Source organism: Macadamia integrifolia, unplaced genomic scaffold, assembly GCF_013358625.1.
Source record: "Macadamia integrifolia cultivar HAES 741 unplaced genomic scaffold, SCU_Mint_v3 scaffold39, whole genome shotgun sequence".
Lineage (NCBI taxonomy): Eukaryota > Viridiplantae > Streptophyta > Magnoliopsida > Proteales > Proteaceae > Macadamia > Macadamia integrifolia.
In genome coordinates this window covers 468,661-496,359 of record NW_024869937.1, presented here as the reverse complement: position 1 = coordinate 496,359, position 27,699 = coordinate 468,661, and the positions used below count along the sequence as shown (strand labels likewise).

Genomic DNA, 27,699 nt, shown 5'->3' with positions numbered 1-27,699 from the left:
TACTAATAAAAGCAAAGGTGTTTGTATAGTATTGGGATAAGAGGTAAAAACATAGGTACAATCTGGCCATCATTAAAAAAATATATTCATTGAAAAATAAGAAAAGGAAGAGATTCCAAGAATCAATGTAGTCCACATAACATGTACCACCCACAATAGGTAGCTTTTCAGTACTGTTAATTTTTTGACTTGTATTATTTGCATTTGGATATGTTGTGTTCAGTAGTAAGCTGGAAGCTGGGTTAGATCAACAAACATCCTCTTGCTTACGGCACACGGTCCAAGCCGGCATACCAATCAAAACTCTTAAAGCTGATCCCAGCAACCTGCATCCAATAATAAAATACTTTTTAAGGCAACTATAGATTGAAACTGGTCACTATAAACATTTTAACTCAGACTTTTACCAACTATATATGCTCATCAACCACATGAATCCTGTGAAATTGATTTCATTTGTCATACTCTCTTCTTCTTTCTCCCCATCTGGGTATGGGAGCAACCTTGCCTACTATTGGTGTTTCCATATTTTAGAGGTATAATTTGCTTGATATATTCTTTCCCAGGGAAATTTCTTTTTTCTTTGGGAAGTGCTAGTAGCTCAGGCAACCAGTATGCAACATATTCTCCATCAGGATCATAAGTTTGTGCCTGCAAAGGTAGGGATAAAATCAGATTTTGCAGTTATCCAAGAATTTCCATTAGTCTTGGACACCAAACAAAGAACAGCAGTAAATCTAAAGTTGATTATCTAAAGTAATCCGCTGTACTCTAATATCAACACAATGGTTTTCAGTGGGACTTGCAGTCACGTAAAACAGTCCTACATATCATCTACCATTTAGAGAAGACTTATGTGTATTTGTCTGGTCACCTCTTTATCCATGAGTATGAGATTAATTTCACAGAATGATTCTGTCATGATTGAAATCAGGAGCGATTGAACAGTTCAAACAATGCTAAAAAAGTTCCACAGAATTGGTTCTAGTAAGATCTAGCTGTAATATTGAGAGACTAGAAATCCAAATGAGTTGAGTCCTATTGAATAAAATTTTCAATATCTTGGGTACTTACTTGCTTCGGAATACTGAAGTACCGATCCTCTCTTGGGTCATTCCCTACACCTATTAAAATAGAAAGACAATGTTGGCTTATGTAACTATGATATGCAATGGCTAAGAGAATAAAGGCTTAAAAGGAGGGAAAACGGGAATGAAAGAGAGAAATAATTGGCAAAATTATGGTACTTGTAACTGAGCAACTCACACTGTCATACACCTACTGACTCATATAGGGAAAATATAAAGAGGGGATTTTGGCATGCAAAAAAATACCGTTGCTGAAATAAGGTACACATATCTTGAGTTACTATTCTGATGATTCAATCCAGTTCCAGAAATATATAGTACAGTACAAAACAACGTACTATAAAAACTAAAAATTCCACCACTTGTACCACCAGAAACAAACTAACTACAATGGCTGCTGCTACAACTGCCACTGCTACTAACATTACTATAAATTACCCATGACAAAAACAATAGCACTCTTTCTGCAACAGATCCTTACTGCAAGAGAATCTTGACAAGTTCAGTTGCTTCAGAAATTCTTATAACTGATTTGCATGACCAGTAGCTAAGCACACCATTGTCTCTGATGTTGATCGACAGAGGGTTGGATGGCATCTAGGGCCAGTTCATGTGGAAGTGGTTGCAGTTTCAACATTAGGCTCACAGGATAGAAGGTAGACAAAGTAAGTAATGACATAACAATGGCTTCTTTTAGGCGCTCTTTAACATCAAATATGGGTACACTACCCCATGTTTCTCACTGGATTTTGTCCGAGTAATTCAGTTTATTCTTCAAATATGTCTATATTTTAAGAGATCTTGGATTTACTCTTTCGTCGACAATATGGCTTTATCATTCAGTGACTTAATCTTATTCAGCAAGAAAATTATGTAAATATGATAAATGACAAAGTGGTGGCAGTATATTAGTTTTCTTCTTTTTACTTTGTCTTCAAGTTTTAAAAACAAGAAAAATAATAAAGTTATGCAACACATTTGAGCATAGCACCAATTAGAGAAATAAAGAGATCTAGAATGGTAACCTGCACCATAGGTCCAGTTTCCATAATTTGAACAGGGGTCGTAATCTATAAGGCAGGTCTCAAACCATTCTGCCCCCATACGCCAGTCAATGCCCATATCTCGAACAAGAAATGAACATACAATCTGCAAAATTGGGACAGATTATCATCATGTCAAGGACTTTTTCTCAGCAAGTTGTGTGGACTTTTAGGTGAACAGAATAAAAAATTTAATAAACTGGTAAATTATTTAGTTGATCCTTTTGAGAAATGTTGGGCTTCTTGAATCACTTCAGTAATAAAATCACTTTCTATTATTCTGGGGACGTTTTATCCCATTTACAAGAACGTAATCTATGTAGTCCTGTTCTTATTTATTGATTTCATTTTTTCCTGCCCAGTGAAGACAACATCCATGCAGTTTTACCTGGCGTCCCCGATTTGACATAAAACCAGTGGTGGACAATTCTTTCATATTTGCATCTATTAGAGGATACCTACAATATAACAGTTTGAAATTTTTTGAAAAAAATCAGTTCTTTGGGTGATTAACCAATCAATAAACATATTCCGATAGGTATCAATTAGCTAATGAAGAATAATACCCTGTACGACCTTCTCTCCAAGAGTTGAACAGGATCTGATCTTGGCTCCACTTAGAAATCACATTTCTTGGCCCTCCTGAAAATATTTCAGCATAGAGATATGATAGAATGGAGAAGCCTTGACATCATAAAGCTCACAAGACCACAGGCATCAAATCATACTAGATATTTCCACTATTCATGTTGATTAACAACTAAGAAACAAGTCTTTATCAGTTACCTAAATGGAATATTGAATTTCCATATTTGATTGATAGAAATATGAAATAATCTCTCCAAATCAATTCAAACAAAACCCTGAAAGCACAATAAATGAATCAGCAAAACTGAAACGAAGCCAGATAAGTACACAGGGGAGGCATGATAAGGTACAAAATATATGCATCTAACTTTGTATTAGAATGAGGTTCTAATAAATACCAGTATGTTGAATCATTTGCTTGTCGCAATTTTTCATATCTTTTTACCTAAAAAATTAAAATTAAGCCACTTACTTCAAGATTTAGCTTAAGTGCATAACATAATTGATTCCCAAGGAAAAAGGATGAAAGTCTCTAACCTCATCATATATAAATCGCGGAGAGAGATTTCCGAATGCAAGCCATGGAGAAAATTTTGTCGAGTAATCGGGTCCTAACATTCCATTTCTTGTCTCTTTGTAGACCCTTAACAAATCCTAAGGTTATATCGAATAGGATAGCCATATTTCTCAGTTGACATAGATTGATTAAGAATGAGATAAACATGAAGATGAAAACAGCAATATTGTAAAGTTAAATGCACGAACTAATAATTGGGTCTCTACAACAGAGAACATCCTGCATTAAGTAACTAACATATGTGCATATAAGACTTCCAATTTGTTAACACCCTTTTAAAGTCAAGACACAAACAGCTATGTAATTTTCCAAAAGTGAAAATTCTTACAAAATCTTTAAGAAATGAAAGTTGACTTTTAATATGAAACTTCCTTACAATGATAGAATTACTAAGGTTCAAAGGATAAATAATATGAAGTAATTTAACAAAATGGTTCATTTTGAGATCAATAAATGGTGCAAAGAGAATTTTTAGCAGCATTTTAATATCTATATTCTTGGATATACAATTTTTTGGTAAGAAAAAACATGAAATCTAAGTCACTACAAGGACTATTTACTTATTGCATCATGGAACAAATGGTGAGCTTGTGAAAGGATTGAGTTATTGAGGTGTCAGTTCATCATTAGCAGATTCTCACCTCAGAGCTCACTCTATCAGAAAGAAATGAGGAGGGGGGAGGGGGAGTGTTGGTGTATGATGTCTTGTATCCCGTCAGAGTTTAATCTAGGGAGTATTGGTGTAGAACCTCGATAGGCAGGACGGCGGTCCGAATTAGGGTTTTTTCGTTATATATTTGAAGCGAGGGTTTCTTTCTCTGTAATGCTAGCAATACTGAGAGGTGTGAGGGACAAGCGTTGTAACCCTATTCTCCATTGATAGTGAAGCAAGATCTCATCTCACCGGGGTCGTAGGCAATCTTGCCGAACCTCGTAAATCTGTGTGCATTGCTTGTTCTTGTTTTTCCATTATCTTTTGCATCATTTTAGGGTTGCGTTTCTACAAATTGGTATCAAAGCTCTAGGTTTCCGTTTTCTAGGGTTTACTATCATGATGGCAGGGAAGGGATCGATTGTCAAGAATGATATCGAGTGGTTCAATGGGAAGAACAATTTCACTCTCTGACGTCAAAGGATGAAGGATTTTCTGATAAAACAGGATTTGGCGAAAATGTTATCGGGGAAGTCGAAGAAACCTGCAAAAATTACTGATGAAGATTGGGAGGAGATGGAGGAAAAGGCGGTAAGTGCTATTCGATTGAATCTTTCTGATGATGCCCTACAATATACTGTGGGTATTGAATCTGCACCATAGTTATGGGCGAAACTTGAAAGCATATACATGACGAAGTCCTTAACGAACAAGTTGTTCGTGAAAAAGTAATTGTATTCTCTACAGATGGAGGAAGGTACGGATCTATTAGAGCATCTTAATATGTTCAATCAGATCGTAAGTAAACTTGCAAATCTGGAGGTTAAGATCGAGGATGAAGACAAGGCATTATTGTTGTTGCCATCGCTCCCAGAATCATATGATCACCTGGTAATGACTCTCTTGTACGGGAAGGAGACCCTTGAGATAGATGAAGTCGCGACTGCCCTTATGTCCAATGATACAAGGAAGAAGGTCAGTAATACAAAATCTCAAGGAGGTCTTTTTGGAGGTGACAAGGAGCAGGAAAGAGAGAGATCAAATCAGAAGGGATCTGGGAAGAGTCGATCGAAATCAAAAGTGGTAAAGACAAAGGTCTCTTGTTACCATTGCAAGAAGGAAGGTCATCTGAAGAGAGAGTGCTTGAAGAGGAAGGCGGACTTGAAGAAGAAAGGTGTAAATAAGGCATCTGAGGAAGCTAGCGTGGCTGATAGTTTAAATGGAGATGATGAAGATGTACTCTCTATATCATCAGGTAAGAATTAATCTTCTGATTCTTGGATTTTAGATTCTGGATGTTCATATCACATGTGTCCACATAAGGATTGGTTTGATACATATAAACCATATAATGGTGGGTCTATCCTAATGGAGAATGATGTTGTATGCAAGACCATTGGGATAGACACTATCAAAATTAAGATGTTTGATAGGATAGTAAGAACTTTAGCAGATGTGAGACATGTACCAAAATTAAGGAAAAACTTAGTATCTTTAGGGGCACTTGACTCAAATGGCTACAAGTACATAGCAGAAGGTGGAGTTTTCAAGGTTATTAAGGGTGTTATGGTTGTCATGAAGGGACAACTAACAGAAAACCTATATAGACTCATAGGGAGCACTGTTACAGGTGGAGCATCTATGACTACAGATGCAAGGTTTGATACAGATGATACATATCTGTGGCATATGCGGTTAGGGCATATGGGAGAAAGAGGATTGATGGAGCTTCATAAAAGAAAATTGTTGAAGGGAGTGAAAACTTATAAACTGAACTTCTGCAAGTATTGTGTGTTCGGGAAACAGTGCAAGGTTAGTTTCAAAACTGCAAAACATAAGAGTAAAGGGGTGCTTGATTATGTACACAGCGATGTATGGGGTCTTTCAACAACAAAATCTAAAAGTAGGGCAGAATACTTCGTGACCTTTGTTGATGATTACTCAAGGAAAGTCTGGATCTACTTCATGAAGTATAAAAGTGAGGTGTTTACTAAATTTAAGGAATGGAAGGTTGAGGTAGAAAAGAAGACAGGAAAGAAAATTAAGTACTTGAGAACAGATAATGGAGGGGAGTACACGTACAAGCCGTTTCTAGAATTGCGTAAAGCTGAAGGGATTACACGTCACTTCACGGTTCCAAAGACACCACAGCAAAATGGTGTAGCTAAAAGGATGAATAAAACACGTCTAGAAAGAGCTCGGAGCATGAGGCTAAATACAGGGTTGAGTAAGAGATTTTGGGCAGAAGCAGTGAATATGGCATGTTTCTTCATCAACAGGTCTCCATTAAATGCAATAGATTGTAAAATTCCCGAAGATGTATGGACAGGAAAACCAGTAGATTATTCTATTCTAAAAATATTTGGTTGTTCAGCCTATGCGCATATTGAGAGTGAACAACATTCCAAATTAGACTCAAAGTCTAAGAATTGCATCTTTCTTGGTTTTAAGAAAGGCATAAAAGGATTCAAGTTGTGAGATCCAAGTTCACAGAAAGTTGTGGTTAGCAGGGACGTTGTGTTTGATGAGTCTCATATGGTGAAGTCAAAATGCAATTCACAAACAATCGATGAAAATAAAGAAGGTTCTACTGTGCAGGTGGAGTTAGGTGAGTCAAAAACAACAAGAGAAAATGAGTCATCCAGTGACTTACCAGGACAACAGGAAGCAGTAGAAGTTCCCTATATTGTAGCAAAGGGTAAAGGGAAGCATACTCACAAAGCACCTGTGAGATACGAGTTTGAGGACATGGTTGCCTATGCCCTCACTGTAGGTACAGGTGATCCATCTTCCTACCATGATGCTTTGAGTGATGCACAACACGATAAATGGATGGCAGCTATGATGGAGGAAATGGAATCTCTACAGAAGAACAAGACTTGGGAGATTGTGGAAAACCCCAAAGGAAGAAAAAATCATTAGGTGTAAATGGGTCTTTCGTAAGAAAGAGGCAACATCTGAGAAGGAGCATGAAAGGTATAAGGCCAGACTTGTAACCAAGGGCTATGCACAGAAGGAGGGGATAGACTACAATGAAATATTCTCTCCAGTGGTGAAACACACTTCAATCAAGGTACTACTTGCTTCGGTGGCCATGTATGATTTGGAGCTTGAACAGCTTGATGTGAAGACTGAATTTCTTCATGGTGACTTGGAGGAACAGATTTACATAAAACAACCTGAAGGTTTTAAGGTGCAGGGAAAGGAAGATCATGTTTGTCTACTTAAGAGGACACTTTATGGTCTTAAGCAATCTCCTAGGCAATGGTACAAGCGCTTTAATTCCCACATGATGAAGATTAGCTACACAAGAAGTGAGTATGATAGTTGTGTTTATTATAAGTGTCAAGTGATAATTCCATTATTTTGTTAATGCTTTATGTTGATAATATGCTCATAGCTGTAAAGAACAAACATGATATAGTTTCTTTGAAGTCTCTATTGAGTGCTGAATTTGAGATGAAGGATCTTGGTGCTGCTAAGATCCTTGGTATGGAAATCCTTAAATACAGAAATGTAGGTAAACTTTGGGTAACTCAGAAGAGGTATATTGAAAAGGTGCTAGAGTGTTTCAATATAGAAAAGGCTAAGCCGGTTAACACTCCGTTAGCTAGCCACTTCAAGTTATCTGAAAGGGAATGCCCTATAACACATGAGGAGGTGGAGCAGATGTCTCAGGTCCCTTATGCTAGCGCAATTGGGAGTCTCATGTATGCTATGGTTTGTAGCAGGCCGGATTTGTCTCATGCAGTCAGTGTTGTTAGCAGATACACGAGTAATCTAGGGAAGGAGCATCAGAATGTAATTAAGTGGATCTTTAGATATTTGAGCAAGACTAAAGATAAAAGTGTTATGTTGATTTCGACTATGCTGGTGATTTAGACAAGAGGTCTACTATAGGGTATGTATTTACATTGGCTAGTGGACCTATATCATAGAGGGCGATGCTTCAGTCTACAATCGCATTGTCCACAATAGAGCAGAGTACATGGTGGTGGTTGAGGCTGCCAAGGAAGGAGTCTGGTTGGCTGGATTGGTTCGTGAGTTGGGGTTGGAGTAAGGAGGTATAGTGTTACATTGTGACAGTCAAAGGGCCATACATCTTGCAAAGAATCAGGTGTTTCATGCAAGCACAAAGCATATTGATGTGAGATTTCACAAGATCAGGGAGCTTGCGTCAGAGGGCAGTATTCACTTGAGAAAAATTCATACAGATCTCAATCCTACAGATATGTTTACCAAGCCAGTTACTATAGAGAAGGTCGAGTCCTGTTTGGACTTGATTAATATTACTCACTGTTGAAGATGAGGGACGCACCAAATAGGTGCGGGTTTATACCTCTTATGAGGAATGGGGATAAAGACGTCTACAGGTTATCTTTACAGGAGGCTCGACAGAATTCAAGCCAAGGTGGAGATTGTTGGTGTACAATGTCTTGTATTCCGTCAGAGTTTAATCCAGGGAGTACTGGTGCAGCACCTCAACCGGCAGGACGGCGGTCCTGCTAACTGGTTAGAGGGCCATGGGGGTTGCAAGGAGGCAGGAAGCCCTCTGCATAGCAGGGGGTGTAGGAGGGTGCAGCCCCCGCTCGAATTTTTTATTTGAGTGCAATTGTGTACTTCCGGATTAGGGTTTTTTCGCTATATATTTATAGCGAGAGTTTCTTTCTCTGTAATGCAAGTAATATTGAGAGGTGTGAGGGACGAGCGCTGTAACCCTATTCTTTATTGATAGTGAAGCAAGATCTCATCTCACTGGGGACGTAGGCACTCTTGCCAAACCTCATAAATCTGTGTGCATTGTTTGTTTTTGTTTTTCCATTATCTTCTGCATCATTTTAGGGTTGCGTTTCTACAGGGAGGACCCATCTTGTTCATTTCCCAACTCACTTGTTGACGTCACTGGCACTCAAGCCTCACAGTCACAAATCCCAACTTCATTGGTGCTTAGTCACAAAACCCCACTGTATGCAAAAACCAATTCACACCCCTATACTGCCCAACTATCCTCAATCAATCACACAGACATACATTGTGCGACACGCCTAGCCACCACATACAAGCATACAATTTTGTGGCAAGGTTTACTCGATGTGTGCACCCATCCTGCAGGCGATGCACTCCATATACAATATACAATATACAATACACAACATAGATGTACATCTATTATACAAGATGTAATGTGCTTTGGCAGTGTGCCTACTACATGGAGTAATGCCTAATTGGGCTCAGCATTTACTCAACACTCGGTTTGACTACATATAGTCCAGTTCCTACTACACCTGCTTTGGTTTGTGATTACATAGACAAGAATTTCAACTCTAGTTTACCCAGTATACAACACCAAGTTCTCTAACTCTAGCATGGTGCAATTGAAGAGATAATGAGCCTTAAAGAAGAGAATAAAATGTCTCCAAAACTGAATTGATAAGTAAATTGTGGGGTATAAAACTAATAAAAGTTATTTTGTATTTAAACAACTATTTAAAGCTATTTTGAATCTTCCATTATTTTAAATACTTATTTTAAAACCAACAGACTTCCTCCTCAAAACTGATGCATCTTTCAATTCCTCGGATAATTTGAGCTTCAAGTTCTTCAATGATGACCAAACTATTTTGCTTGATTTTCAAGTCTCAAAATGATATCATTTGCACACTAGAGATCCCTTAAAGTCATAGTTATTAAGGCGTTGTTGAGGTGAAGCCTAGGTGCTGAGGCGGTCCAAAATCCGTAAGGCAGTAGTACGCCTTAAGTGTATCACGTAAGGCGGCCGCCTTATGAGATAAGGTGCTATAAGACGAAGCCTTAGTCGCCTTATGACGCCTTATAACCCTTTTATAATTTACTACTTTTTTAAAATTACTTTTAAGTAGTTTCCAAATGTAGATTTTTTATTGGTTGGTGTATGGTCTTGTTAACACTTACGATGCATGGGATCAGCTTCTAACAACTAAAGTTACTCCACAAAAAAACCAAAATAGTGATACACGATTCACAAAGGGTTTGGAATTGGATTTTGAGTAAGGGTTTTGAGAAGAAGAACCAGGAGATCATTTTGCTCTGGCTTTTTCTTTCAGTCTTTCTTCTTTGGCAGTGGTGAGCTTACTCTGGCGAACAGTCGTACCCACTCTACAGGTAAGTTTTTGTTTTTTTTTTGTCTCATCTTATTTCTTGTTCATGCAGCTACGGTGAGTTTTTTTTTTTTTCCCCTTCTCACTTCTTTCTTCTTGCTTCTTGCTTTTTCTTCTTCTTCTTTCTTGTTTCTTCTCGCTTCTTTCTTCTCGCTTTTTTCTTCTTCCATTCTAAAACTTCTTTGTATACGATACCTGATTTTTTTTTTCTTCTTTCTTCTTCATTTTCTTCTATTCTTCACTGAGCGGATGAGCTATCGAGCTCTGTACCCTATTTTTTTTTTCCTATCTCTTTTTTTTTTTTTTCCTTCTTTCTTCTCCCTTATTTCTCTTTCATATTCTGATCTTCATTCTTCTTCTGTTCTGCAACTTCTGCATACGATACCTTTTTTCCTTTTTTTTTTCTTCTTCATTTTCTTCCGTTATTCCTATGGGCTGTGGTTCTGTTTTTAATTAATTAATTCAATATTTCAATATGCTTATAGCCTCTTATATGCAGCTATATATTAGCTTATTACTGCCTAGTTTATTCTGTTAGATTGCCATTAAGTAGGTCATCAGTTGGACAGTTGCTAAATTGCATTTTGTTTTTAATCTGCCCTATTTTGATTTCAATTTTTAATTCTGTTTTCTAGTATTTATTTAATAGGATTCAACATATGAGTAGTAGGATTCAACTAGGAATTGAGTCAAATAGAGTGGTTTTATAAAAAAATTACACATGAACGCTTTAGTCAATAAGGCGATGCCTTATGCCGCCTTATTGCTAAGTCGCTCCGAAAGACCCTCAAACGCCTCCGTCGCCTCACCGCCTTAATAACTATGCTTGAAGTAAGTCTTTCTCTCTCAAGCCTCAACTCCTCCATAGTTGATCTCAACTTACCTTTCCAATTAGCCACAACTTCCATATCCTCATCGTTAGACCCATCATCTTCAGATCCACTGGTGGAGCACTCATCGGAATCCCCTATTGTGTGCCTATGATGTAAGGACCATATCTCTTGATTGTCCAAGCTTGACGCCTGACCATCTCTTTAAAGGCTTTGTAGTCTGTCCCACATTGTCTTTGCTGATGTGCATGCATTAACCTTAACACTCACACTGTTGGCCTGTCATTCCAGAATTGCTTCTCTTGCTTTGAGTCAAACCTGAAGCTCTCCTTGGAATTTTTCTTGCCATTGGCCACTACCATCCATAGGTCATATCCCAAAGAACCAAGGTATGCCTTCATCCTGAATCTTTAGAACACAAAATCAATCCCATCAAAGATTGGTGTTATATTAGAGGACTTGAACATGCCACCTGCTGCCATCATCAACCAATTGGATCACTATAAGCTATTAGGCTATTTCTAAAGCCCGAGCTCTGATACCAATTGTTAGACTAAGATGGTCACTGAGAGGGGGTGCATTAGTGAGCCCAAAAACTTTTCTTCAACTTGTTTGTTGTCCATTTTACTTGTTGATGTCACTGGCACTCAAGACATAAGTCACGAATCCTAACTTCACTAGCACTTAGTCACAGAACCCCCTTACATGCAAACCCTCAACAAAGGTCACACCCATATGTTGCCCAACTATCCTTAATCATCACACATACACACATCATGTGACATGCCTAGCCTCTTAACCAATGACAAGCATGCAATTTTGTGGCAAGGTTCACCCGATGTGCACACCCATCATATAGACGATGCACTCCATATACAATATACAATACACAATACACAATACATAATACACAATACACAATACACAACACATATTACATCCACTACACAAAATGTAACATGGTTTAGCAATGTGCCTATTACATGGACTAATGCCCAACTGGGCTCAGCATTTACTCAACACTCAGTTTGACTTCAATTAGTCCAGTCCTACTACAGTTGCTTCGGTCCATGACTACACAAATAAGGGTTTCAAACCCGATTTACCCAACATATAACTGGGAGGTTGCACCCATGGTAAAGTTTAGGCATCAATAGTTACCAAAGAATCCCAAGGGGTAGCGGAGTTGGCAAGGGACCTTCACCTCAAGAATTATGGTTTTGAGTTGGACTTCTCTTATTTCCTTAGGGCCACTCACACAGGGGTGTTTAGTGGTCTTCACTGCTTTTTGTGAAAGTTAAATGGTTCTCATTCAACCTATCTATGACCCAGTCTATACGATTATGGGGTCAGTATGGGCCTACGGGACTATTCAAGTCGAAGACCTAGATACCTGTCATTAGCAAAAAAAAAAAAATTACCAAGGAACAAATGTCCCCGTGTCTAAATACAACTAGACACGTCAGTACAAAACAAATTGAGATTATAAGAGTGCCCTACAATAAAGCTCATAACATGTAAACCACCCCAAAAATGAGCTATAAATATCACTCAGGAATTTAATCAAACACCTTCCGTGCAGTGATTTATAAGAGTGGGAATTTGACAAAGTGGCTACCTTGGGAAGAGGTAACCTCCGAAGATGCAGCGCAGTCTACTTGATGCGGCTTACAACAATATTATCTCGATACTGCCGATGCTTCAACTGTGGCCGACACTTGTGATTTTTTAAGCAACTTGTGAGAATCGGGAAACGCTTCTCTATCTCCTCTCCATCTTCTTCCCTTTATTTTTTTTTTCTTTTCCTTTCTTCCTTCTCTTTCTTTTCCCATTTTTCATTTCTCTTTCTTTTCCCATTTTTCCTTCTCTTTCTTTCCTTACTTACAAGGAGGCTTCAATGGAGCTTCAATAATATACACATACCCTTAGTGGCCTTCAACACAAGTCAATAAAGCTCAAGAATGGTGGTTGGAGGTGCTTCAATGCATTCCCAATTCCCCTTTTTCCTGTCTTAGATTTCTTTTTGATTTCAAGGACTTCGAGTCACGAAATGCTCCTAAAGACCTTTTAACAACGCTATAGGGGTAATTTGGGAAATACTGTAAAAAGGGAAAAACGGACCTATTGGCTGATAGTGATAGCGTAGTGTCACAACTTGGCAGGTGGCCTACGGGCCGTTTGATTCCCTTTCAAAATGCAGGGTTGATTTTGACTGTTGGATCGGTACCTAGTTGTTCACAGACAGGTTGTGAGATTTGGGGAGGGATGAATGACTGAGATCTTCAAAAAGCAGAATCGTAAAACATTTTAAAAGACATGTGCTTAAAGCCCCATGGACTTGATTCAATACACCGCGACACATGATGTTGTTAGAGTTTGTGAACTAAGGGTAGTTTGGGAACTAGTTATGTCACTTATCGCTTATATTGTAATTCTTCTTTTTTCCTTTTTACCTCTCTAGGGAGGTGTATGTAATTCCACATAATATATTAGTGAAACAATAGATCATGCTCTCATGACACAACATTCTACCTCCATCTCTCTTCTTCTCCTCCTCCTTCCACCGTCTTCACTAACCTTCTCTTCTCCTCTCTTATTCCCTTGTTCTCTTCTAATATCTATATTCTAACTTGGTATCAGAGATCTACAATCTTGGTTTGAGAGTCGTTCTTTAAGCTTCCCACTTCCATTTCCTCTCTTTTGAACCCTAGATTGTAGAAGGGTTCTAAAGAAAAGACTATTATGCGAAAAAAGCTTGAAGAACTCATGAAATGAGTTTAAAGGAAGGTCAAAACAAACCTAAGAAGAAGTTATATGTGAAGACATAGAAGATTAGAGCTGTTTGGAGCTCACATCAACAAAAATCAGGTTCTACAAGTTTTCTGCTAGCTTCTTCTTGGGATTCCTCTCTCTCTCTCTCTCTCTCTCACACACACACACACACACACACACCCGACTACCATTGGAGGTGGTGTATGTAATACCCTCATTTGACTTATACACCTTTACATGTGGACAAGCAGGAGTACAAGACAGAAAGGGACAATGCTAGCTTGGTTGCCAGCACTGAAATGCCAGGAGAGAAGGAGTGATCCCACCTGCTTCTGTGCAGCCTGCCAGCATTGCTGGAGGAACCACCAGGAAGTGTGGGCAGACAAATCTTCAATCTATAAAGGGTTAGGTATGGAAGGAAGTGTGATAGACTATAGGGAACTGAAAATGGACAACCGGTGGGTACCAACCGGCCAGCCGGTTGGATTGGCAGAATACAGATTGTATGGGTTTTGTGTAGTGGGACCCACATCACTACAGCACAAACCCTATTTTATACTCATAGGAAGGGACATGTTAGGGGATTAAAATCCATATTTCAGTTAACCAAATGATGTAGAGGGCTATAAGTTAAGTAATTATAAAGTTGTATGTTATAGGAAGGGATTAAAAGGGTATCAACCAAACAGACCCTTAGGTCTGATTTGGTTAGGGTATAAATAGGCCTAGGGCAACCATATTTACTCTTACGAATCGTGGGATTAATGTAACAGCAAGAAGAAAAGGAAAGAAAGGAGACGGAGAAGAAGAAAAGAGAAGGAAGGAAAGGAAAAAGAAGAAGTAAGGAGTGAACTTCACCTAAGGTTACAGTTGGATCAATATTGCCCCCAGGTTAGTGGAATTACTGTTGTAATAAGGGTAGTTAGGTATTTTACTTTAATTAGATAGTTGGTTAGGATTCTACCCAATCGAATTTCTGTCAAAGGAGTCCCCGTGATTTGTATAATTTCTCAGCAGGAAAAACCCTAAGTTTTGCAGGCTGCTGGGAACCTGATTGGGTAGGAAACCTATCCCAGCAAACCCTGGGAGCTAGGGTTTTAATAATTTCAGTGAAAGAGAGAAATCTGGAATAGAAGTGGGATCAATCAAGTAGAATATGGTCTCACATATTAGGGAAGAATGTTTTATAGCAGATGGAATTGAGAATCGTAGCAGATTTTAATTAAATTCATCGTAAATTCTACAACACACTGAATTGGGTTGAATTCCCATATAAGGAAGTTGTCAATGAGTGCAATCAACCCAAGTCAGTGGTCGAATTTAGAATATATGACCTAACTCAGCCTCACAGCAGACCATGAAGCAGAAGGAAACAGGGCAGAATCGAATTCTGCAGAAAAATAAGTAACCAGTGGGTCACGACCGGCCAGCTAGTTGTACCCCAAGCAACCCACCGGTCAGGGTTCCAGAAGCCGGATAGGCTGTGCAACAGGTCAACAGACCTTTGGACATATTTTGGGGCTTGAATGTATAATAATTAATGGAAAATATAACCCATGACAATGGTTCAATGCTTGGAAATTCATATGATCTCAAGAACTGCAAGTATGGATGGAACCCCCTCCACCCAGATGAGAATCTACTAATGGTTCTCTATAACCAATCCTTTAGTAGAGGAGGTTTTGGGGGAAACAATATATATAGGGGAAAGAACAGACAAGGCCACCATACTTAAAACAAATGGGTAGAGTATGGGATTTTGCTATGTCCTTAATGATTTAAACATCTTATGGAATTGGAAGTCTAAGTGGCAGTGTGGAAACCTACTAGAACCAAAGAAGTGGATTTTCTAGACTTGAACACCAAGGTGAGTGGGTGCCCCGACTTATTTTGTGGAATGTTTATTAGAATACAATCTTGCCTATGAGTCATGCATTTTGGTTGTATGCATAAGATTATTATTATTATGGTGGTAGTGACTTGTGAATAAGGAAACTGGAACAGGTAAGACAGGTAAGTTGGGACACTGAAGGGTGCTTAGTGTGTATTGTGTTATGTGAATGATGGATGTTGACTGTGCATCATATCGAAATTGTGGGTTAGGTTATCACCACCTGAGTGCTACAACCCCTTGTCAATAGGGGATAGGTACTGACTAATCTTGACCTGTGGCTGCCTAATCAGCTAATACACTTCGGTGGTACGACGTACTATACCCAGAAACCGATAGCATCAGGGTACGACATACTGTACACTTGATTGCCCGGGGTTACTAACCTAGGGGTTAGCTGGGGGACCAAGGTTCTTTCCCGAGACTGGCTGACTGCTGCCTACAACGAGCTTGTATTTCTGATGCCCAACGTACAAGGTAGGGAATACCACCTACGTTGCGTAGCACTATACCACTAATTTCAGACTCAGTAATGGACTAGGAAGTAGTATAATGTTAAACGAATCCATGAGTATCATATAAGGTGTGGAGCATGCATTGCATCATTTGTATTGTGTATGCTTACTTGCCCCCACCCCCTTATTGAGTATGACATGTTCAACCCTCTTATTTTCTTCTATAGATGACGAGGCCAGTATTTTTCCAACTTCCTACTATGATCATAAGAGGTGACCTTGGATCACTTGGCCAATTTTTCTGAGGATGAGGCTGACTATGGACCCGACTGTGGATGTGACGGTTGTGCCTATAGAGGCCAGTTCTTCTGAGGAGTGGACAGTTTATTTGACATTTTCCTTTTTGTGTAAATATATATATGTACTTCCGCTTTTGTGTAAATATATACTTCCGCTGAGAAATACTCTGATGTAATTAGCACTAATGTATAAAGTGATTCTGGGATATCATGATTTTGTGTAAATATTCTTTTTGGAAATTGTATATACATCTTTATCTGGATAATTGTAATATAATATATCACTTAGTGACACTGGAAAATAATGTAATATATCTCTCAAATGGACTGTTTATATCATTATAAACTCTGATTTACAGTTGTGTGTTGTCGTATTATGAGCTACTCTAAGTCTAGATCCTGGGGAAAATAGGCTGACTGGATGCGGTGAGGTGTCCAGTGCCGCATACCTTGGCCTAATTGGAGGCAGGGTGTGACAGTGTATGGCTCTTTTGGATCACGCAAGGCATACCTACCACCCATATATGCCCTCAGCTCTAGGAGAAAATAGTTGTGACTTCACAACTCAAATCTTGCTCTCTTTCAAAGTACCACCCGCCCATTTTGTGTTTTTTGTGCATCTGAAGTGAAATTTGTGGTGGAGTCCAACAATCATGGGTTGATGAGATGTATTGTGTGGACTATTTTGAAGTGTTACAGTGTAATGGTTCATTTTAAAATGTGCATATGAGTTGGATTTTTTGGTGTTGTTTGTTTGTTACCCTTGTTGGCATTGTTTCTGAGCATTGGAAAGGAAGATTTGGGCAGAGCTTGTACTCCCCATCTTGTTTGTGGTTTCTTTTATATAATTTCTATTGATAGTGGAATTGGTGAAGTTTCTACTAGTGCATCGAGTAGTGCTCATCCTACTCAGATGACTTTTAAGAATCCAAATACTCAGATTTCTATTGTGAAGTTGGACAACACCAACTATTTAGATTGTAAGGAAAAGTTGGGGTATGTTATAGGTACCCTCCAAGCTCCTGACCAAAATAACTCAACGTATCCAAAATGTGAGATTGAGAACTCCACTGTCATGACTTGGCTAATATTCTTTATGAAACTTAAGATTGGTAGGAGGTTTATGAGAAAAGAGACTACCAAAGGCATTTGGGATAATGTTGCCAAAACTTTTGACCAATTAGGTGACTCGGCGAAGGTCTATCAACTACTCCAGAAGGTCATTACAATGAAGCAAGGAGATAGCACACAACCTATGTAATATATGACTGGACAAATCATATAGAGGTGGATAGACATTTCATTAAAGAAAAGATTGACTCTGGTTACATATTTACCCTTTTGTAAGGATTGGAAATCAGCTGGCAGATGACTTTACAAAGGGCTCATCCATGGTCAATTCAGTACTCTGTTGTCCAAGCTAGGAATGTATGACATATATTCTCGAGCTTGAGGGGGAGTGTTAGAGTTTGTGTACTAAGGGTAGTTTGGGAACTAGTGATGTCACTTGTTCCCTTATATTGTAATTCTTCTTTTTTCCTTTTTACCTCCCTAGGGAGGTGTATGTAATTCCATATAATATATTAATGAAGCAATATATGTGTCAGAAAGATCATCTTCACATAACACGGCATTCTACCTCTATCTCTCTTCTTCTCCTTCTCCTTCTCCTTCTCCTTCTTCTCCTTTCACCTTCTTCCCTAACCTTCTTTTCTCCTTTCTTATTCTCCTGTTCTCTTCTAATATCTATATTCTAACTGATGCTTAGTGCAATCGACTAATGAATGAAGAGCCACTAGAATCTTTTGATAATTTTCTAAACTACGGCAAGGTCCCTCAGCCTTTTTGTTAGTTATTGATTGACCCCTAGGATTTTTGCTATTTATTGATTGACCCCTGGTATTATAAATCAACTAACTGAGAGAAATTCAAATACTCCCTCGGTCATTTCATCTAACACTATGCGGGTGTTATTAGACTTTAGCCAATTTTTGGCTTACAACATATGCCTTGCCTTGTAGCCCTGGCACTCGAACCTTAAGCGCATTGATGCTACCCCTCCTATGCGGTTGATGTGGCCCCTACCATCATGGTTTAAGATCTCTCTCTCGCCCCCATCTTGCTAATCCAAAGAAAGAGAGATTTGGTGAGGGCAAGATCTCACTAAGATCATATATTTTTTCCTCGGTCGACTCAGTGGTTGGTCTCGGTGGCCATATAGTCTTTGTAGCCCTTGACATTTGGTATTTACGTTATTTTAGGCCCTTCTAAACGGAATGGAAATATCAGTTTATTAAATCAAACTTAAAATGGTTCTTTGACTTCATACCTATGTAAGTAGTCTCTGACATGTGCATGCATGGCTGCCACCTCACTATACACATGCCACGTGGCACCCTACCACGCCATCAACTTGCAACACCAAATCACCATTGCTTCCACCTAACCATATGGGTCCCAACTAACCTTGCAATGCACACAATAGTTCACTTGGACATTTCATCGAACAAATTGGTCTTTTGGAGTGATCGTACGGAAATGATTATAACTCTTTTATCCAAGGTTGGATCGAGACTCTTCTAGTTGCGTTAAAAAGAAGACTCGACGCTCTATAACTTTCCAGAACACCCCTTCTGTAGAATCTTCCATTCGGCCTGCCTAATATGCTTCTGAAGCTTTACCTAGCTACAAATTCCCTACCTGACATTTTTTGCTACTTGCTCATTGCACACTGCCCCCTGTGCATCGTCCATAAGGCACTGCCACATCACCAATACTCACTTGCACTGGCCAAGAACACTTGGACTCATCCATTTTGTTCTTTTCTATACATTACCATATCTTCTTCACCTGACCTCAAAAATGGGGTGGTTCCAATTTCATTTGAAGGGCTCGAAGCACTATATCCAATTTATTCCCTCTTTCATCTCTACCACTTGGAAAGCTCATATTGGCTCCAAAATTGACCCTTCTACATTAACTTGTCAAGTCACCATGAGATGTTGCATGTACACTATTCCCAATGTTGCCATATGCTGTCAACTACAATTAAAAAACTGCTAATTGCCATCATCCACTGCCACAAGACTATTGAACCTTCTAAATAATTGATAGGATTTCACGTCTTGAACTCACTACCATTGCCAACTCTACCAGAACACTTGTGAAGCCCTGTCACATCATGACATCATTATAGATGCCCTGCCACACCAATAAGCGTCATATAAACCTCTATACTCACAACTTCCAGCTACACTGTTACTCTGTTAACTCAAACTATATTGTGGTGCACTACAAAAACAACAATCATAACCTTATCTCAACTAAATGGGATTGGCTACATGGAACCAAAATAGGAATAAGAATATAAAGAAGCAACATAAGAAAGGTAAGATGAGGTAAGAAGTAAGTAAACGAAGAAGTTAAAGCATCATAGGAACATCCCCTACAAGGGGTCGGCTACAAGTGATGCAGATTAATAACCAAAATAGGCTTGTTTTATTAGGAATAAGCCTAGGGTTGTTGTATATGTGTTGGGCCTTCAGTCCATATGGTTTGGAGTGTATTAGGCCATTATTATGGGTCTAAACGAGGGGCTCTAAGATTGAGTACGGGATTACTAGTTAGTTTCCTTTTTTCATTAGTTTCCTTTTTAGTCGGGCTTTGATGGGGTTGATTAGTTTCTAATTTCAATAGCTAGTTAGTTTCTAATTTCAGTATTTCTTATTTCCTAGTTTCTATTTTTAATTTTAGTAATTAGAGGACTTGCTTTTATTTAGTTTCATATTTCAGTTTTGGAAACTAAAGTGAGTTTCTATTATTTGTAAACCCCCATCATTATTATAAATAAAGGAGAGCTCTCATTAGTAGAGCCATGATTTTAAGAACAAAAAAACTCTGTTGTTGCTGCTGTAATGTCTATGCTAAGATGCTTCTTGTGTTTGATCAAGAACAATGGGGCTGGTGTTTGATCTGGTCGACGCCTTGTGGTGAGAAGCCCGGGTGGCTCTTGCTAGTGTTTTCTTCTTCTCAAGTTTTATTTTTCAAGCATCTACTACTGTTCAGAATATCAAGTATTTATATCTTACAATCTGCTCAGAATTTCATCAGTTGCTCACAATCGTTCTCTGCTATTAGAGGCAGATTTAGACCCTGGTTTGGGCCATAATTCTGCTTGAGTGTTCCCCTTTATCTGAATGTGGATCGACCTTGATTGGAGCTGTTTCTGACCATCCAATCTGAAGTTATTAAAATTCTCCCAAATTTTGTCTTCTAGTGACCTATTCTGCCCAGATTTGCAATTGATAGACTGAATCTGATTTCCTTGGTTTCCTATGGTGTTTATTCATGATTTATGACCTGTTCTTACTCCATATCAGTACTTGTTATGTCTCTTCATATCTGATTATATTTTGGTCACAGAATCCTTCACTTTTGGAATCGACGGCCTAATTTCCAGAACTGATTTCTTCATTATTTCTGATCTGTTTGTATTTATGTTCTATTCTGGTTGTTCTTTTGGTAAAAAGATCCTGCAGTTGAGACTTGGTTAGACTCCCTACCCTAGTCTCAATTAAGTGGTATGAGAGCACGGCAGAGAACACCCCTCCCACTGATTATGCAAAGTCCTTTGCTTCTATTAGGGAGATGTTATAGGCTACGAGAGCTGAACAGCAAGCTCTTAGTGAAAAAGTGTTGGCTATGGAGACCCAACAACAACCTACACATGGTATTCATGTACCACTTGAAGTGGAAGCCCCTATGAACTCAGTTGCTCAGTTGGCTAACAAGAGATCTAACCCTAATCTGAGAGCACCACAGAGGATTTCTGTAGTGCAACTTACTTTGGAGGAACACCTAAGGGGTTACTTTGAGACTGAATGTCCCACATATCAGAGGTCCTCTGGAGATTCACATAAGGTCAAGCTCGATTTGAAGGAGTTTGATGGTAGACATGACTCCCAATTGTTCTATGATTGAGTAGCTGCTTTGGATGACTACTTTGACTACTGTGACCTATCTGAGGAACGAAAAATTAAACTAGCTCGTGGTAAGCTAGTTGAGGCTGCTCGTGATTGATGGAGGACCTATGAGCATGAACTGGAAGACCGTGGTAGAGAACCTACTACTTGGGAGGAGATGAAGCTTGAACTATCTGACAAATACTTACCACATAACTTTAGAGCTCGCATACAAGATCAGCTGAATTCTATTTAAGGGACTATGACTGTTGCCGAGTATATGAACAGATTTAATGCACTTTATTCTCACACAGGCATAAGGGAAAATGAGAGGCAATTACTATCTCGGTTTCGACTGGGATTGCGAGCTGAAATCAACAGGGGAATTGGTGTTGTTGACGTTACTCAGTGAGGGATTGCTTTGACAAGGCCCTATGAGCAGATGAGCTCATAGCACAGCCTGGTAGAAGGTTTGATTATCAATCTGAAGAGGTCACGAAGAATTTTTCAGCCATTAAACCAAATAGTTCAGCACCCCCAAAGGCCACCTTTCCTCTAAGGGCTAATTATAAAGGAAAGACACCTATGATAGGCAACAACAAGGTACAGTGCCTTCATTGCTAAGAGGTAAGACACTTCGCTAAGTCTTGCCCACATAAGCAGAGGGTTAATGCAATGGCTGAAATTGAAGAACCTAATGGGGAAGATGAGTCAGCTCTTTATCCATACCCTTTGGAAGACGATGATGATGATAGTAGGTATGACTATGGCCAGGAAGATACTAATGATGATGGCACTTATAGCATTCATGTGATTAGTAATGTCTTGGTGGCTGAAACCATGGAAGAAGACTCCACTGAAGGATTCTACATTGAAGAGAGCATAGTAGAAAAGACTAAAGCTTTGGAAGATGAGGTAGTGATTGAAAGAACTTCACAACAAGTCCTTGAGATTCATAATGAGAAGGAAGAGTTTGTTCCAATCCTTGATGAGAAGGTTACCAACATTGACGACCCTATGCATATGACATTCACAGTTGGTATTGATTCAAAGGTTGAGCATATAGAGTTTGTTATGCCATCATGGTTCTTTGAAGAGAAAGCTCCATACCTTAAAGACTACCTTCCAAAAGTCTACAAGCAACCTGAATTCTGTTTGGGAACTGTTACGGCTGCTATTCACATGTTGTTCCCACCTCATCACTGCAAAATTCAAGGACGAATTTTTTCAAGATGGGGAGAGTTGATGTAAATTAATAAACAAAATGGGTTTGTTTTATTAGGAATAAGCCTAGGGTTGGGTTGTATATGAGCTGGGCCTTCAGTCCATGTGGTTTGGAGGGTATTGGGCCATTATTATGGGTCTAAAAAGGGCTTGTAAGATTGAGTACAGGATTACTAGTTAGTTTCTTTTTTCATTAGTTTCCTTTTTAGTTGGGCTTTGATGGGGTTAATTAGTTTCTAATTTCAGTACCTAGTTAGCTTCTAATTTCAGTAGTTCTTATTTTCTAGTTTCTATTTTTAATTTTAGTAACTAGAGGACTGGCTTTTATTTAGTTTCCTATTTCAGTTTTGGAAACTAAAGTGAGTTTCTATTATTTGTAAACCCCCATCATTATTATGAATAAAGGAGAGCTCTCACTAGTAGAGCCATGATTTTAAGGAAAAAAAAACTCTGTTGTTGCTGCTGTAATGTCTCTGCTAAGATGCTTCTTGTGTTTGATCAAGAACAATGTGGCTGGTGTTTGATCTAGTTGACGCCTTGCGGTAAGAAGCCCGAGTGGTTCTTACTAGTGTTTTCTTCTTCTCACATTTTATTTTTCAAGCATCTACTACTGTTCAGAATATTAGGTATTTATATCTTACAATCTACCCAGAATTTCATCAATTGCTCACAATCAGTCTCTGCTATTAGAGGCAGATTTAGACCCTGGTTTGGGCCATAATTCTGCTTGAGTGTTCCCCTTTATCTGAATGTGGATCGACCTTGATTGGAGCTGTTTCTGACCATCCAATCTGAAGTTATTAAAATTCTCCCAAATTTTGTCTTCTAGTGACCTATTCTGCCCAGATTTGCAATTGATAGACTGAATCTGATTTCCTTGGTTTCCTATGGTGTTTATTCATGATTTATGACCTGTTCTTACTCCATATCAGTACTTGTTATGTCTCTTCATATCTGATTATATTTTGGTCACAGAATCCTTCACTTTTGGAATCGACGGCCTAATTTCCAGAACTGATTTCTTCATTATTTCTGATCTGTTTGTATTTATGTTCTATTCTGGTTGTTCTTTTGGTAAAAAGATCCTGCAGTTGAGACTTGGTTAGACTCCCTACCCTAGTCTACATTAACAAGGGTCCTTATCCTCCACAAAACTCTATTCGTGGTCATACTACAATCGTGCCCTACCATGTGCATATCTTTTCTTACCACTTCATCAATAGTCATTTTAGGCCCCTACCTCTTCTGGCTCTATCCCATTGAATTTGGTCATAATTCTGTAGTGGGGAATCCATAGGTCTCTATTGGACATGGCCATACCACCTCAATTGGCTCTTGCGGAGTTTGTTTTGGATAGGGGTGACTTCCAATTCACTTCTAATGTGATCATTCATTACTCTATCTCTCCTGGTCTTGCCACACAACATTCTCAGCATTCTCATTTATGCTACACTTAGTTTATTCAAATTCCTCTTATTGAATGCCGAACACTCCGCTCTATAAGTCATAGCCGGTTATATAATTGTCCGGTAAAATTTTCCCTTAAGTTTGATAGGCATGTGTTTGCCACATAACACTCCTGACGCACTTCTCCATCTCATCCATCCCACTATAATTATGTGGGCAACATCATCCTCTATATCACCTTCTTTGGTAATGATGGATCCCAGGTATTTAAAGCAGTCACTCTAATGTAGTTCCCATTCTCCAAATTTCACAACTCCATCCCCTCCACTAGTTTGACTGTACTATGGTGCACTGTGTTGTCAATAATGACAACACCACATACACTATGTGTACAACACCTATATCATGCAAAACCACCAACAATCCAGCTGGAAAAATATTATTTAAAGTATTCACTTTGGAGAGACAATGTAGTTACTGAGCATTATATTATATCATCACTTTTCAATGTTTTCCTCTTATCTGTCGCGCTTATGATGTTTTAAGCACCGTGAGGAGTAAATTAGACCCAGATTGTTTACTCAACAAAGCCTTTTACAACTACTTTATGTTGGTACCTAACAATTTTTACTCACAAAAAAAGTGGATTATCAAGTGTGTTATTTCTAACAATGAGCATGTTATTTCTCTTAAGAATCCAATCTTGGGCTAGTATAGGTACTATAATATGAGTTAAGTACCGCCAACCACTTTTGGAGCACAGTATAGCTTCCCACCATGACATGTGCATGGGTCTTTAACAAGCCACACTTTTCCCAGCTCACTTCTCAATTCCAATATGGTGCGGTTGCTAACATCTACATGATCTTTAGCTCTTTATACGAGGATACTGAAGGTTTTTCCTTCTTCTTGTCTTAATTTTTAAAATCTTGGTTCAGGCTGCTTGTATTCTCTAACATAATTAAAAGGGGGAAGATAACCAGAAAAGCACAGAGAAGTGTCCTTGCCTTCTTCCAGAAGTACTCATGCACCCTGCCCAATGCTGCACTTTCACCGCCCACAAGCCTCATTCCCTTATCACCCTATATGACAGCAAGAGAAAGAATGAAAGAACAGTGAGTTTGTTACAATTGTGAATCAATAAACATTAAACATGTTAACCTGGCTTTTTCTAGCCAAAAAAAAAAAATCTGCCTAGAAGTTAAATCTGTAAATTCTTCTTTTCTTTTTTCAAAAATATTATTGCTGACCTTTAGCCAAAAAACAAAAAAAAAACCTACCTTTTCCTGGCATAGTCCAAGCTGGTTAAGGGAGGGAACACATCCCCATCCCTCCAAATCATCCAAGCTTCTGCTAGGAAGTGGCCCAAGAGAAACTGGAAGCTTAAAGCAACTCCGTACTGTGCACTTGGATTCAACAGACTGTAGGTTATGTGAAAATGGCTATCATGTTAGTTTCCTTCCACCAGAGTGTGCTTATCTGCATTTATCAGACCAAAAGCGAGTACTTAAAAAACAAGGATAATTCAAGTTTCACCTTACGGAACTGAGTGTAGACATCTGGCAAACTGCCTGGATTAGAAGGGAGGTCATCAATATGGTACATAGTACTCCCCCAAATAAGTTGTAGCCTTGAATTTGCAGGTTTTTTATCAGAGGATCCCCCTTGTGTTTTCACCACCATCCTCAGAGCATTACTAACAAGTTTCTCTACATTGACCTCCTCACTACATGTTTCTTTCTGGGCATAGACCTGGAAACATGGTACCCAATAAACAAAGTCAGTCAACAAATTGATGAAAATAATTGGTCTGACAAGAAAAAAAAAACAATTGCCCTGTGTAAATTTAAAAAGATAAAATTTGGAATAGGAATATATGTAGCTCAACCAAAAGCATAGAATTCCTAACTGTGTGCACTTCAAAAGCTTTTGTGATTGTAGGGAGAATTTCCTCGGGTTTCCCATGTTGTATGATCAAGTTCAAACCCATTTTCATCAGATTCTTTTTCAAGTCGGCCAAACAGTCGATCAGAAAATTTGCTCGCAACGCTGCCATGAGAATTAAAGAATTATCACATGGGCATGTAGTGGTATGAACATAAAAAGAGAGTAGAGAAAAATATTGTGGTAACTTTGTGTATATATGAACTGAAGAAAGATGATCTGACGAACTTCAACTAGACTAGTTCAAATTTGTAAACCAAATAGGATGCTTTATTTTAAAGGGACTTCTCATCAAATGTAAATGCATTTTATCTACAAGAAAGGGAGGCACAGCAGGGTCTAACCCAGATGCAGATTACAGTAATAAATGTTTGCAGACATGGCAAATCAAATCAGAGGATTCAGCCGACTTGACAAGCATCAATGTAAACAAAAAAAAAAAAAAACAATAGGTTGCATTATTTTGTCATCAGCTTATTAACTCAACAACCATCCTACTAGTTCAGTTTTGTGTTCCTTATATAAAAGAAAGATTTACATTTTACTAATTCCAGTAAGGAAGTAACTCAAGTGATGAGAATGGAAGCAAATACCTCCAGTTTTAGGGAATTTGAAGTAATGGGTTGTGCCAAAAAGCCGAGGATCAATGCAGTAGACAGGCAACACAGCCTCAGATGAAATCCAAGCCTGATACAGGGCCTTATTGTCCGAAACCCTCAAATCATTTCTGAACCAAACAATGGCAACCCCAACACCATTTCTTCGGATCTTTGACGAAGAGTATCTGTGGAACGTTTCATCCGCCACTCGATCAATTTCATCGGAATGTAGTCCTGGAACCTGAAAGGTCTTTGGTGTGGAAACCAAATTGGGTCCTGATTTTAGACTAAAATTCATGATTTGGAAGCGACCAGGGAGGTGAATATGGGTACAAAACAACAAGGGTTTTGAGGTGAGATTTGGTGGGATAGGCAGGTTTCTCATCAACAACATTTTGAGGCTCAAAACCAGTCTGAGTCCACTGGAGAAGAATGGAATGAAGATGATGTGGAAACCTCCTGGCCAATAGAATAATAGGAATCGTACAAGTAATGGAATTGTTCCACGTTTCTGCATGACGTGTCTATTTCCTCGCCATTATAAAAGATTATCCGGGTTGTTAGAATTGAGACCACAAGATTCACTTTTGATTTTTGAAGCATGACTTAATGCAATCAGCAAGATTTTGAAGCATACCGTCTAGACAGTTATTTTGGTTTGGGGCGACCTAGATGGTCACGGATAATATACCCAAGGCCTCCTTTAGATGGGCCAGTTTGCATGAATGAAGCATCACATTTTACTTTGAAGAAATCGGAAGTTATTTTGTTAATGCACTACTTTAGTAGCACGTAGCGTATGAAGTGGGTTTTTTATTTTGTATGGAGTCATGGGATAAGGGAGTAGTTATCTAGTGACTAGTGTGAGTGTGAGTGTGAGGCATGGGAAGGGAAGTCGTATGGTAAGAGGAGTGTGGTGTAACGGTTGTCATCAGCCTTATATATTTGCAGTAAGGGAAATGAATCATCTTTCTATCCTAAAATTTCTCTCATGAGAAGTAGGTCAGGCTTCCTTGACATATAAAGCTGTTATTTCCCCTACAATTTCTCTCATTTAAAGCGTGTTTCAAAATAGGTAAGAAGGGCTCTTCTTCAACAAATCCACGTGCATACTAAGACACCACATTCCCCCCCTCCCCACACAGAGTGGTCAGGTGATCATGAAGTGAAGTTTCCTTGAAACATGACGGGATCTTGTGTATCCATGCTGGTTTTGTAGGAGGCATTAGTTT

At 38.8% G+C, this 27,699-nt stretch overlaps 1 protein-coding gene across 2 annotated transcripts; it reads right to left on the bottom strand.

Moving 5' to 3' along the window:
- On the bottom strand, positions 1–27,049 carry LOC122068428 (cryptochrome DASH, chloroplastic/mitochondrial-like). 2 transcript variants are annotated; one of them, XM_042632284.1, is made up of 14 exons: positions 26,462–27,049; positions 25,834–25,973; positions 25,461–25,676; positions 25,205–25,345; positions 24,932–25,006; positions 3,257–3,373; positions 3,118–3,164; positions 2,918–2,994; positions 2,698–2,773; positions 2,520–2,589; positions 2,114–2,237; positions 1,075–1,124; positions 408–651; positions 1–326 (listed from the first exon to the last, which is right to left on the bottom strand). In XM_042632284.1, exons 1-13 carry the CDS (start codon positions 26,982–26,984, stop codon positions 460–462), a joined length of 1,848 nt encoding a protein of 615 aa, XP_042488218.1. In that variant the 5' UTR covers positions 26,985–27,049; the 3' UTR covers positions 1–326; positions 408–459. The 2 variants fall into 2 exon arrangements, with proteins under 2 accessions (XP_042488218.1, XP_042488219.1); XM_042632285.1 differs by lacking the exon at positions 408–651.
- Positions 27,050–27,699: the final 650 nt, after the last annotated feature.